The sequence below is a fragment of the Paramacrobiotus metropolitanus genome, unplaced genomic scaffold (genome assembly GCF_019649055.1).
Source record: "Paramacrobiotus metropolitanus isolate TYO unplaced genomic scaffold, Prichtersi_v1.0 Parri_scaffold0000148, whole genome shotgun sequence".
NCBI classification, from domain to species: domain Eukaryota; kingdom Metazoa; phylum Tardigrada; class Eutardigrada; order Parachela; family Macrobiotidae; genus Paramacrobiotus; species Paramacrobiotus metropolitanus.
This window is the reverse complement of record NW_026570368.1, coordinates 194,484-206,793: the sequence shown is the minus strand read 5'-3', so window position 1 is coordinate 206,793 and position 12,310 is coordinate 194,484. Positions and strand designations below refer to the sequence as shown.

The 12,310-nt window shown below is 43.8% G+C and overlaps 2 protein-coding genes across 2 annotated transcripts; both read left to right on the top strand.

Moving 5' to 3' along the window:
* Positions 1-2,292: 2,292 nt before the first annotated feature.
* LOC129599575 (ELAV-like protein 1-A) lies at positions 2,293-3,672 on the top strand. The gene is made up of 4 exons (XM_055497859.1): positions 2,293-2,506; positions 2,565-2,725; positions 2,966-3,128; positions 3,229-3,672. Exons 1-4 carry the CDS (start codon positions 2,293-2,295, stop codon positions 3,459-3,461), a joined length of 771 nt encoding a protein of 256 aa, XP_055353834.1. The 3' UTR covers positions 3,462-3,672.
* A 1,557-nt stretch (positions 3,673-5,229) lies between these two features.
* Positions 5,230-7,190, top strand: LOC129599573 (ELAV-like protein 2). Its single transcript, XM_055497858.1, has 4 exons — positions 5,230-5,423; positions 5,484-5,644; positions 6,497-6,656; positions 6,988-7,190. The coding sequence occupies exons 1-4, from the start codon at positions 5,240-5,242 to the stop codon at positions 7,188-7,190; spliced, it is 708 nt and encodes a 235-aa protein (XP_055353833.1). The 5' UTR covers positions 5,230-5,239.
* The last annotated feature ends 5,120 nt before the right edge of the window (positions 7,191-12,310 follow it).

Here is a 12,310-nt window from a genome sequence, read left to right as displayed (position 1 = left end):
ATTGTCTCGCTACTGACGTGTAACGTGTATTTCGGGTGACCTTCGGACCGCCCGACGCCTTTTCCCAGTTATCCGATACGTGGTGCTTAGGTGCCTTTTGGTGCGCCGTGTACATGTACGCAGCTTATACTTTACCCATAGTGCTTATATGCCTCCACACGTCGATTACTCTTAAGCGCTTCTGCTCCATAATATTCCCGGTACAGTACCGCCGCATCCACACCACCCGCGTCGCCCTGTTCGTTAGTGCCGCCGCGTGGATGGCCGGGCATGCCATGGGGTTCCTGATTGTTTTGGTGGACGCGCTGGTGTAGCGCCGGGCGGAAACCGAAGCCGGTTGCCTGCTTAATCTGGACCTGTCGTCGTCGCAGAAGGTTTATGAATACGTGGGACCCACCGTGACCTGCCTGCTAGAAGAAGACCGTGATTATTAGAAGTAGAAACGGCATCAAACGGTTAGAGACATCGTTACAACAGGAACAGCCCGTAAAACGCTTCTAACGCCGATTACATATAAGCAAAATTTTTCGATGACCTAAACAACTAGTTTGGCTGCAGTACAGTATAAGCGAAAACAGTTGAGACTTGACAGGCAACCTACTGTTGGCGGCCTTCTTATATGGTGATGTGTAAAAACGAAAAAGTGGTAGGGTACAGAATTACTGCAGTAAGCTTTAGAAAAGGTTTTATTTTGTGCGTATGAAAAACTTTTATGCAAATGTTTCCACTGCATCAGAAAAACGCTTTTTTTTCTGCCTGCTCATGATGGTCAGTTTATTCCCCGTCATTGTGGTTTTCCGGCGGAGACGCTTAAAGAAGTTGGCGACAATGCGCTCCAACAGGGTTGGGCCCGCCGGTATGACATAATAAAATAGTTTTCTGTTGACCTAATGTCAAAAATGGGATGCAATTACTAAAAATTTTGCTTTCGCGCACTCCAAATCACTTTTTCATAATACGTTATGACATTCTAAAGCTAAATGATTTGTATACATTGTCCTGAAAACCGTTTGCGCGCGCAGCATCCGGTCGCCGAGATATGGCGAACCAAAATGGGTGAAAAGTCGAAATGCACTGTTGTGTATCAAAAGTCAGGTTATTACCCGATCTTCTTGAAACTTTGCTGTAAAAGACACATGGCCATGAAATTGAAAGTGAACCAATTTCCGGTGCATAGCACTTTCCCGTAATTTTAAAATAAATTTTACGTTAGTTGAAATTCATTTTAAAATGAGAAAAAATGCTGTGAATCTGATATTGTTTCACTTTTAACTTTTGTTAAATTTTTTCAGCGCGTACAATGTTGCACGGCCGAATGCACAGCCAGCAGATTTGCCACCCGCTACCGGCAGAAACCCGGCAACCGACAAGTCAGAAAAGGACAACTTTGTCTTGTTTACCACGAGGACCAGTAGCGTCTTCTTCGGTTGGAGTTGCAGCATTGTGCCATATATTTTTCCCATGTACATGAACGACACCTTGTATTGTACTTCTGGATTGGAATTATTTGCCAAGCGCAAAATATACTGGATCCCGTTATTTTCACCGTGTCACTCCCTAAATTACGCCAGCTGGTGATTAAACGGCGATAAATAATCAACTCCGCTATGACACGGAATCTCAAAATCTCTTTTATTTAAGAAACTGTTTTTATTCGAAACGTATGATTCTTCGATTTCTCGGGAGCTTATCTGACTGCAAGAATCCCTCTTTTACCGTTTTTAGACTGTATAACGAACGTTAACGGTAAACATTCGGGTAATTTTCTCGTACCCGTGCGAACAACCTCATACTTAGAACCGAACTGAATCGAATCGAATCGAATTGAAGCGTCGACGTCACAAATATTTTAAGATCGCAGAAATCCACCCCGTCGGTAGAAACGTTTGCCATTTGCCCATTGGTAGCCGTTCATAAATAGCCGGCTTTACCACGACCGCTTGAAACCGGATGGGCCGGAATTGCAGCCAATGACTGCAGAGCCCGTGGCGTCATCGGCTGTTCGTTTACTCGCCAATCACTACACAGCTGCCGACGGCTGCAAAAAACCTGACACGGCTGTACATTCATTTATCGACGAGTGCATGAGTTAGCCAGATCTTTTGCACACGCTACCCACTTTTGCCTTCAGTTAGCGTGACCTTTAGCGAACGTTCTATTTGATCACCGTTTGGCGGTCACAACCGTTGATTGTTCGGCGTGGGCTGCATTTTTGGGTCGCCTGATCATCGCTGTTTTGTGCGCTGCTCAGTTGTTATCACTTTCTAATTTTTTTAAACGGCCGAAGTGAAGATGTCGAGGATCACGGCAAACGTTGCAGCTGGAGCGGCGGATCTTCCCGTGGAGACGCCGAGCGCGGAACCGGCGGACGGGCGTAAGCTGATCGTCAACTATTTGCCCAGCTTCGTTCGCGATGGCTTCCTGCGCAAGATCTTCGCAACGCCGAAGATTCTCGAGAACGCCACGTTGGAGGAGTGCCGTGTCGTGATGCGTAAGGACGACGCAGGTAACAGCTTCATCGCGAGTTGGATCAGTGGGCTGTGTAACCGTGGTTTGATGTGCAGGTCGAGACGTAAGCCGCGGATTTGCATTCCTCACCTACAGCCATGCGGATGCGGCCAAACGTGCGATGGACCTGCTCGACGGCTTCTGCCTCATCGAGAGCGCCGCCCCATGGGAGGTGGACGCCGACGGGAATCCCACGCGCAAAGTGAAGCACTTGAAGGTTAGTTGAAATGTTTCTCGTTTCGGCTGGTTAAAAAACCTGGATGTAAAGCAAATGCATATATTTAACTAAAAGTACTTATACTTATTTTGCTGAATATACATAAATTAAATTAGAATAAGATAAACGCGTAAATTAAAATAATTATCGAATGGAAAATATATAAGTATAAATGCAATGTAGCTACTGTAACTTGTTTAAAGAAATGTTTTGAAATTTCATAACACTGTCGTAATACAGGTGTCGTATTGTCGCCCGTCCGACGACGCGTACCGCCAGACCAACCTTTTCGTGACGGGCATCCCCTGCGCGTGGCAGTTGGAGGATCTGAAGTGCCATTTCCGCCAGTGGGGCGGCAGCGTCATCAGCTGTACAATCGCGCCGCGCAACACCTGCCTCTGCCGTAAGTTTATTTCCCTTTACGTTCAACATGGCGGGTGACCTTTCTTCCGCAGCATTTTTATTTCTTACGGGGCGTGACCTTTAACGGTTTTTCGTTGAAGGAAGCGGAGAAGAGTCGGCGGTGCCCTGTGACGAGACCAACTGGGGCTTCGTCCGCTTCGCTCGCCACGCGCAGGCCCTGACCGCCCGCGAGGAATGCCAGAAGATGCATGTAACTGCGTCCAATCCGCTGCTGCTGCTGCGCGTCACTCTCCTGGACGATAGCAACCCGCGGCTTCCTCGTTCATCATCCGCTCCACCGTCGCGCGCCGGATTCCAGCAACAGCGTCGCTGAACGCGTCGTCTCTCCTGGTTGTACGTCAACCGTATGGCTTGCCTCAGTCTTGCAGGGAACAATCGCTGTTTTTTTGTACGTGATTTAACTTTTTACAAATTAATATTTCACCGAGCATTAAGTGTTTTTAATCGTTTATTCGGTCTTTCTGTACGGCCATAAAAATGCCGGCATGCACTAATTCCTGTACAGGTACTGATGCTGATTCATCTGGTAGTCTTGTTGTGCAGTTGTTTCTGCTGCTGTTTTACTGCACTGAACAGTATGATGTGTCTTTTAATCTCTTTGTTGACATTGACGTCACCAAATGCAATCCTAAAAATAAAGTGTGTGCGAGGAAATGAAGAGTATAACTATTAGATACGAGAATAAATAAATAAGAATAAATAAAAAACAAATCAATTAAGATAACTAAAGCGATCAAACGAAAAAATAAATAAAGAAACTAATAAATAAAGGACTTCTATGCACCAGTGGCTTGCAACTCTCAAGTTTACTGAAACCTAATGAATTTGCTAATGCATGATAATCTTTACTTTGAAAACAGCCAGTGAAATCAAGATACAACGTTTTGCTAACTGTAAGCACCGGCAAAAATTAATTCTCCGGTTGGCCCGGTCAAAAACAAATTCGGAATACGACAGCCGAACGGCATACACGAAAAAACCGGGTGGATAAAATTTATAGTGAACGTTTATGCTTGCCGTCTGCAATGAGTTTGCAAAAGAATGACTTTCCTGATCCGAACCCAGAATCGCATATTAAATGCAGAACCAATAGACCAAGTACGATATACCAAAAGTATATATTCTAGGTGGAAAAAATCTATGTTACATAACAGCTAGAGAGAATGCCTCGAAAACTGCCGTCGTGTTGTGTCGACAATAATCGCAGCAGGTAAATAATGTACCGTAAAATTAATATGCTCCTATATGCGCACACAATTATCGGCATAGTCGCTCATTAATTGGTAATTACTGTTTGTTAATGTCTCATCTTGTGCGGAACTGGAAATATTATATACTGAGAGCTGCAGTGGCTGCTGCGATAGACCGGTTCCTGCCGAGTGATCACTGCGCACAGATTTCGCTTTGCAGTAGTATTGCGACTTTGCTTTCAGTTTTATGCTTATCAGCTCGCAAAAGAGCAATTAATAGTGATGAACGTACTTATTATTGTTGTGTTATTACTTACTTAATCATTTCCGTTGTAGTACTAATAAACAGCTAGTAAACAAATAGTATTATCTAAGAAAGTACGGACTTCACATTAACCGATGCGTGAATCGACTGTTTTGCCGTCGTTTTTGAGAGTTCAGTAAATTGAATCATTTAAAATACAATAAAGCCGATGAATGCCGTGACGTAACAACAGCTCGCACCGAATTCACGGCACGAAATATCCCTACTTGAGACGCGACGGCAGTACAGTACTTACTGAGAACCACACGGCCGCACCCTGCATTAAGCCGAAACAGCCGCTCAGTGGGCAAACCGCAAAGCTCATTGCGTCATCGTCTATGCGTTTCAGCCGACGGCCAGCCTTCTCGCACAGCGTCTGAGATCAGCTTGCGTCGAAGCTGGATGTATTTAATCCGCCCTCGTCTCGTTTACGTTTACTTGAATTCTGCGCTTGAGGCACGCACTGCTTACTTTTACGGTTTTTCTGGTCCGCCGTTCTGTAACTGCACTAAGTTTGCACGTTGCCCGTATTGTGTGTGCTCTGTATACTCGCGCTTCATCGAGCAACGCGAGGAACGCGACGAAGCTGCAGCAGGAATGGCTCAATCAACCGTGACGATGCAGAGCACGCAGCAGGAAGCCCGTCGTGAGCTGATTGTCACGTATCTGCCCAGCGCCGTTCGTGAAAACTTCCTGCGCAACATCTTCGCCACGCGGAAGATTCTCGGCCCTGACGCGACGCTGGAGGAATGCCGTGTGGCCATGCGCACCGACGCGACAGGTACGGCCATATTGCTTGCTGAACCTGCACTGAAGCGTGTAAGCGTCGTTGGTTGAGCAGGTCGGGAAACCAGCCGCTGCTTCGCCTTCCTGACGTACAGCCATGCGGAGGCGGCCGCGCGCGCTATGGAGGAGCTTAACGGATTCTGTCTCCTTGATGCAGCTGCTCCGTGGGAGGTGGACGCCGACGGCCGTCCCACGCGCAAAGCCAAGCGCATCAAGGTAAACTTCAGTGTATTTACAGAGTACTGTTTGATCTACCAAAAATAAATGTTAACACTGGATAATTTTACCTATTTTTTTAATCTTTATCTATATAAAAATGTATCTGCAAATACGAGGTATATTATCATATTTTATTGCTTGTTTTTCTCTTGCCTGATTAATGTTATGTTTTTCTCTGGTTTCGTAAATATATTTTTTCTTAATTTACTTTTTGCAGTACTTTTCCGCTGATTTATTTAATTGATTTCGCTGCTTCTTACCCTTTCTTTTCATGGTACTTACCGTACCTGGCGTACCAACAAACTAAATCGTTTAATTTTCTCTCACTTTTTTCAATAAGTTTTCTGTTTATTTTCTTATGATAGTTTATTTAACTCCTTGTTTTCTCATGCGTACTTGTTCGATGATTTTATTTGATTTTATTCCAATTCGTTTTCTGTTATATTGAATTATCTGCTGAGTTTTGAAACTCCGATTTCCCACTCACGTTTATATAAGCAGCGGTTTTTGCACGCGGTTTTTTTATAGACACGGGACACCCATTTTGAAAATATGATTATTTCTGTAAACAGTGTGTCCGCGAACGTACTTGGCTATTTTACAATTTATTAATTATAACCACAAATATTAGTCCTCAATTTATTTTATGTTTAGGTTTTCAGTTTTACTTTCTCGTTGATTTACTTGACTACGAGTACTCTTCCAAATTAATTTCTTATATATAAAAGTAAATACTCATAGAATTACTTATTAAAAATAAATGCTGGTAACAGTTTGGTATAAAGGCAATATACTGTATAATTATAGAAATAAATGGGAAAAAATATGGCAAAGTTGACAATTATGCAGGTGGCGTATTGTCGGCCGTCCAGCGAGGCGCACCCTCACAGCAACCTGTTCGTGACCGGCATCCCGTGTGCGTGGCGGCTGGCGGATCTGCAGCGCCACTTCAGCCAGTGGGGCGGCACCATCACCGCCAGCAAGATCGCGCCGCGCGAATGTCCCTGTTGTAAGTTCATTTAATAATTATTATTATTATAATTGTTATGCATTGTTCTTACTGTATAAATTATCAAAATATTTTATTAATATCTGTATGCACTATTATATAATACTATTATTTTATTATTTGTTTATTTATTCGAATTTTGAAATTTGTTTATATGATTGTGAATATATATTTATTTGATTGTAGATTTATCTATTTATTGTAGATATTATAGAGATTAGTTGAAAATGTATATCTGTACTATTATATAATATTTTTTTTATTATTTACTTATTTGGTTAAGAAAACTGGCGATCATCCGTGGCCATTAATAATGTTTTGTCATTCGTAGACGGTGGCGTTAAACCGTGCGCGCTGACCAACTGGGGCTTCGTCCGCTTCGCTCGCCAGCAGGACGCCGTGACGGCCCGCGACGAATGCCACAAGGCGAACAGCCCGCAACTGCTGCTGCACGTCACGCTCCTGGACGGCGCCGATCCGCACTTCCCCAGCGCACTGCCCGCCGCATCGACCGGCACCGGTTCGCAGCAGTAGCTTGGTTAGCCATGACGCCATCCCTTAGATGTTTCGTCAACATGATTGTTTCTTAATTAACCCACCAAAGTCAGCTACCAGAAGGAGTGCGAATATTAACTTGAAAGTTGGCACTCCAGAACCAAATAATTCAATCAAGAAAAACTGATTTTTTGAGAATTTTTGTGACCATAGGTCAAGCAGGGCGATAGCCTGCCAAACTGACAGGGATGGGCATCCTGCCATTTGGCAGGTAGCACGCCGAAATTTATAAATAGTTATGGGAGGGTAGCACTGGGGCTGGCGAACGCTTTAACGAAAGGCCCCAAAAAGCTCATCAATTCCCAGACAGTGTTGTGGTCATCAAGTTGACCAGTGGTCAGTAATAACAAAAATTGTTAAAAAACTGCACTTTTCGGCCGCTACGCGTTACAACAGATACAGTGTCCACGCTTTTCAATAAAAAACGATAGAAAACGATTTTCAGTTAGATAAAAACAACAACTGCATTCTTACCACTCATGCCAGTACAGTACTGGCAGTACATATGCGGTGTTTGCCGCTGATGTTCTCGTTATACTGTATGGTAACCAATCTTCGTTATTGCCGCTTACTGTTTTCAGCCGACGTTTGGTACCTTTTTAGTGAATAGAGGTTGTAGAGGGTACTCTGCAAACGGTCTCAGCCATCACTAAGCGGTTCATAAGCCAGTAACCACAGCGACACTACCCGCACCGCATCACCTACAATACATCCTAGAGTATACGGCGTATGCCGCACCGGCAATGAAAAATTAGTCCCGCATGGTCATTTCCGCTATTATCCGCTATAGCTTGGTAACTCAATGACGCCTGTTCGTAAGGGACAATTTGTACAAAGTGCTGTACAATTTTTAAAATGGCTGGGTGAAATACCTTCCATGAATTACGTTTACATCAGTTCAAATCTTATCATTTCTAATCCTGGACTACTCTAGGCATAGTGCTTACTACGTACCATATTCGTTTCTCGAATATACTATAAATCTGAATTTTTAAACCGAAACACTTTTTAGGTCTATAATTCGCGTTAGTTAATGAATTGTTTTTCAAATTCTCCGCCCAAAAAAAGCGTTTTTTGAAAATTTTCGAGCTAATTAGTGACCACCGGTCATTTCGATGACCACCAAAATACCAACCTTTGTAAACACTCTTTTTGCTCGAATTTTTGATTGCATGTGTGGCTTTCCACTAAGCCTTTGAGGTTTTATATCGAATTTATAGTTTTATTGATAAAGTAGATCCATGCCCATCCCTGTCAAACGTGGCAGGAAATTTTAGAATGACCGTGCTTGTCCGCTGTCCAGTTATTTTTCTTGTCTTCTAATGATTTTGCAATAAGGGCCGCTAGATTGGCTTGAATTATTTATTTTGGAATTATCTCATGCTGGGACGCTGCAGGGGCAACGAAGACCTTCGCGAACCCAAAATTCCAGATTTTGGGCACCTTTGGTCACTTGGTGCATGCCCAGACCACACTATGTTGGACAGTCCGATTTTTAAAAACGACACCTAATATCTCTACTGTGAAATATAACTCAAGAATATGAGCTATGTGCGTAACGGGCTCTTGTAGAAAAAGAGTCCCCCACCCTGCCATTTGACAGGAATGGACGGGAACGGGTTAACGTAGAATTATTTTGTTCGTTTTGATTTCCGCCGCATTGTGCGGCTTCTTACCCGGTGTGTCAGGTGACAATTTTTTCTGTTTATTGCGTAGGTCCCAGATGTTATTTTTAATTTTGCGCAACTGTAATTTTAACAGCTATCAGTCGGAAGAAAAACTTAACCTGTCTTATTAAATTATCATGAACTCTAGCCGATGCCGTTCGCGGATAGCCGGCTTTACCACGAACGAGTTAACTGCCGAAGCTGAAGCTAGTGACTGCAGCACAGACGGTTACGTGAGCGGCGGCAACGATAATCTTACTAATGAATAAAATAATTCAAGAAATGCAGAGGAAGTTAAATAAGAACTAAAAATTCAGTCCTACAAATACATAAGGCTTATTTAGATACTTGCAATAAAGTTAAATAAGAACTAAAAATTCAGTCCTACAAATACATAAGGCTTATTTAGATACTTGCAATAAAACTAATTACGAGCGGCACGACTACAACGGAATTTTAGCTGTACGAGCAGCAGTGCTGGCGGCAATGGCCGGTAAAAAAAGAAGAGTAACGGATTAGTGAGTAAATGAATTTCGTAGAGGATGAAGAGCAGTGTCTGGGCGGTGGCGCTTTATTTGCCGGTCAGTGGCGCGATGGTCGTTTAAGCCAGAATGGGCGTCCAGCAGCACACGACGCTAAAGGTTAACACCGTCATCACCGTGAAGGACCGCGATCGAGCCCTGGCGCCGCCCACCGCGTATATGTGGTAGTGCTGTTGGAAGTGGCGCTCTTCACCGAATTGATGGAGGAGCGGTTGGCGCTGCGGTGCGTCCGACGCCGGTAGTACAGGAAAGGGGTATCTCTCGACCCCCACCACCCATCCCACCCAGCTCAGGCTCTGGGATCACTTTCGACCACGCCTCCAGATCCGGACCCGGAGGTTCGCCGTGCAGCCGAACACTTTCGGCGGGAAGCGGTACAGCGCCGCGTCGACGACCATGATGCCGGGCAGGACGATCACATGACAGATGACACACAGGAGCGGGCGGTGTGCCATTGTAATTTTAATGAAAAAATCATTTCTGATAATTTTGATTCGAATTTCAAGTTGCCGTTTGTTGCATCGGAAACAGCAGACGGCTCGTGGACAGGGATTCTTCCGTTCTAATGCCGTGGCCGTGGCTAAGGCCGTGGTGAGTGGGGCGGTGAGGAAGAAAATGAGCAAACGTAGTGGAGCAAAACGGGTGTCAGAATAACTCTGGTTCTAACGGTGGAGAAACCACAGAGCAGGGGAGAGGTAAGTCGATACGTACCCGATGATTTCACGGCGTCTCATTCTTTTCAGTTTCCCCCTTTTTCGTGCAGAATGCTCCCCGTCCCCTACAGAGACCAGGAAAAAATTGAGACTGGACGATCGGAGAAGATATTTTAAAAAATTATCACCAGTGACAATTCTAAAGTCCATCTTCGTGAATCTTCGCCGAGCTCATTTCTTTCATTCCCAGTTTTCTCCGTTTTGTTCCCTTTCTGCGAACTGCAAAATGGCATTATTTTACAACCTTATATTTTGTAAGAAAAATTACAATACTGAAAAGAAACAAAAATCGAGAATTTGCTAAAAGAATAACTATCTGTAAAACAATACTACAAACTTTGTAGTACAAAGTAGCAAAAAAATTCAAAGTACTTACTCGAAATATTCGATTGGGGTAATTTTGTAAGAAAAGACTGCGGCAAAATAATTACCGTACTATATACCAATGCATATGGGGTGATGCAGCCACTTCGGAGACGTGTCAGGATAGCGCGTACGGATTCCAAAGGTCACCTGTGCACGCAGCCATAATGTTCTGGATTATTCGCTTTTATAGCTAACCGCCATCCGGTGATTTGTTTTGACCATCAAGGGTGCACCAGCGCGACGCAATAATTTTCCACTCGTTTATTAAACTGATAAACTCCTCCTCCTCCTTTCGAGTTACACTGCATCATGCCGGCCGCCGGCCACATGATTTTTTATTATCAAATGATAATAATTAACATGTGGGCGGCGGCCGACATAAAATTACATATACTACGTAAAATTACTAGTTCTGCTTGGAAAAACAATTGTCGACAAACTGATGCAACGGAAGCGGAATAGATTTGCAGGATCGGATCATGGCTGAGAATGCCGTGAGAGTACATTTTCAGCCAAGATCCGATCCTGCATATACGTTCCCGGCGCGGCATTTTCAGCCATGTTGATATATCAACAGATAGGTAAGCTGACACCTGTCCGATGAATCTCACAGAGTTTCATTCTTGTCGGTTTTCTTTACCAGAAGGTATCTCGAATCGCGCTTTTCTCGCTTCACCACTCGCTTCATCTTTTAAATTACAGAGTAATTATTATCAAAATGCTATGGAAAAAGCCACCAACCTGTTGCGCGAGACATTACCGCTAGGACCCGCACTTTCTGCACGGAATTCACAGTGGGCGGACAGAACATACCCAATCCGCCGCTACGCTCCGCTGCTCATTCTCATCCGTCAAATAAAACTGCTTTAAAAACTTGCCACAAGAAAGCTTTGAACTTTGAAGGAAGCTAAAACGCTACTAGCAGTTTTGCTTTTCACGCAAGCAGGCCCGTTACGTGCCGCTGGTATAAAGCACAGAAAGAACTGTAGCCAGCTGAACAAAATATAAGTAAACAGTGCAGCGGGTTTCAAAATGTATTACTGCCTTCTGTATTAAATCTGCTGACGTGAGTCGCAACTATAGAATGAATGCCTCTAGCAAGTCTGCTGCGCTGATTGTCCAGTTCGTTGTGTGAGTTTTTATTGGTTTAGTGAACAGGCAAAGACATAAGCATCACATTCGAAACATTCATGGGAACAACATCAGCATCGGCTGATTTACTCTGTACCTGTAGATGAAAAGGTTCTGTGTGATTAGACCATCTATTTCCGATGTCGGGAAACCTCAGAATTTAATTAGCCATCAAAGACTTTCCAACGATGGAAATATCCGAATTAAATCAAGTGGTTGATAGGAGAAAAACTAATTTTAAAAAGCGGGTCCATGAAAAAATCGTAGATAGGATAATAAAATTAATGAAGAAAATAACAGAAGAACCAAAAAACGAAATTAAACCAGAAACAAAACTGGTTATAAATTTTTATTCAATTATTTATTAGTTGCATGACAGCAAAAACAGTTTTAGTGGTGCGAACAGCAGTGTTGGCGGAAATGGCCGGTGAAGAAAAATAACAGCGGATCAGTGAGTAAATGAATTTCGTATAAGATGAACAGCAGCGTCTGGGCGGTAGCGCTGTACTTGCCAGTCAACGGTGCAACGGTTGTGTAGAGCAAAATGGGCGTCCAGCAGCAGACAACGCTAAATGTCAACACCGTCAGCACCGCGAAGGACCGAGACCGATCCCGGTTACCACTTGCTGGTTTATCCGTCGTCGTGCTGTTCGAGATGACGCTCTTCACCGGCTTAATGG

Coding starts and splice junctions, on each gene's coding strand:
- LOC129599575 (XM_055497859.1), top strand. CDS start 2,293: ATGTCGAGGATCACGGCAAACGTTGCAGCTGGAGCGGCGGATCTTCCC. Junction 2,726..2,965: donor GCAAAGTGAAGCACTTGAAG/GTTAGTTGAAAT, acceptor GTCGTAATACAG/GTGTCGTATTGTCGCCCGTC. Junction 3,129..3,228: donor GCGCAACACCTGCCTCTGCC/GTAAGTTTATTT, acceptor TTTTCGTTGAAG/GAAGCGGAGAAGAGTCGGCG.
- LOC129599573 (XM_055497858.1), top strand. CDS start 5,240: ATGGCTCAATCAACCGTGACGATGCAGAGCACGCAGCAGGAAGCCCGT. Junction 5,424..5,483: donor CATGCGCACCGACGCGACAG/GTACGGCCATAT, acceptor TTGGTTGAGCAG/GTCGGGAAACCAGCCGCTGC. Junction 5,645..6,496: donor GCAAAGCCAAGCGCATCAAG/GTAAACTTCAGT, acceptor ACAATTATGCAG/GTGGCGTATTGTCGGCCGTC.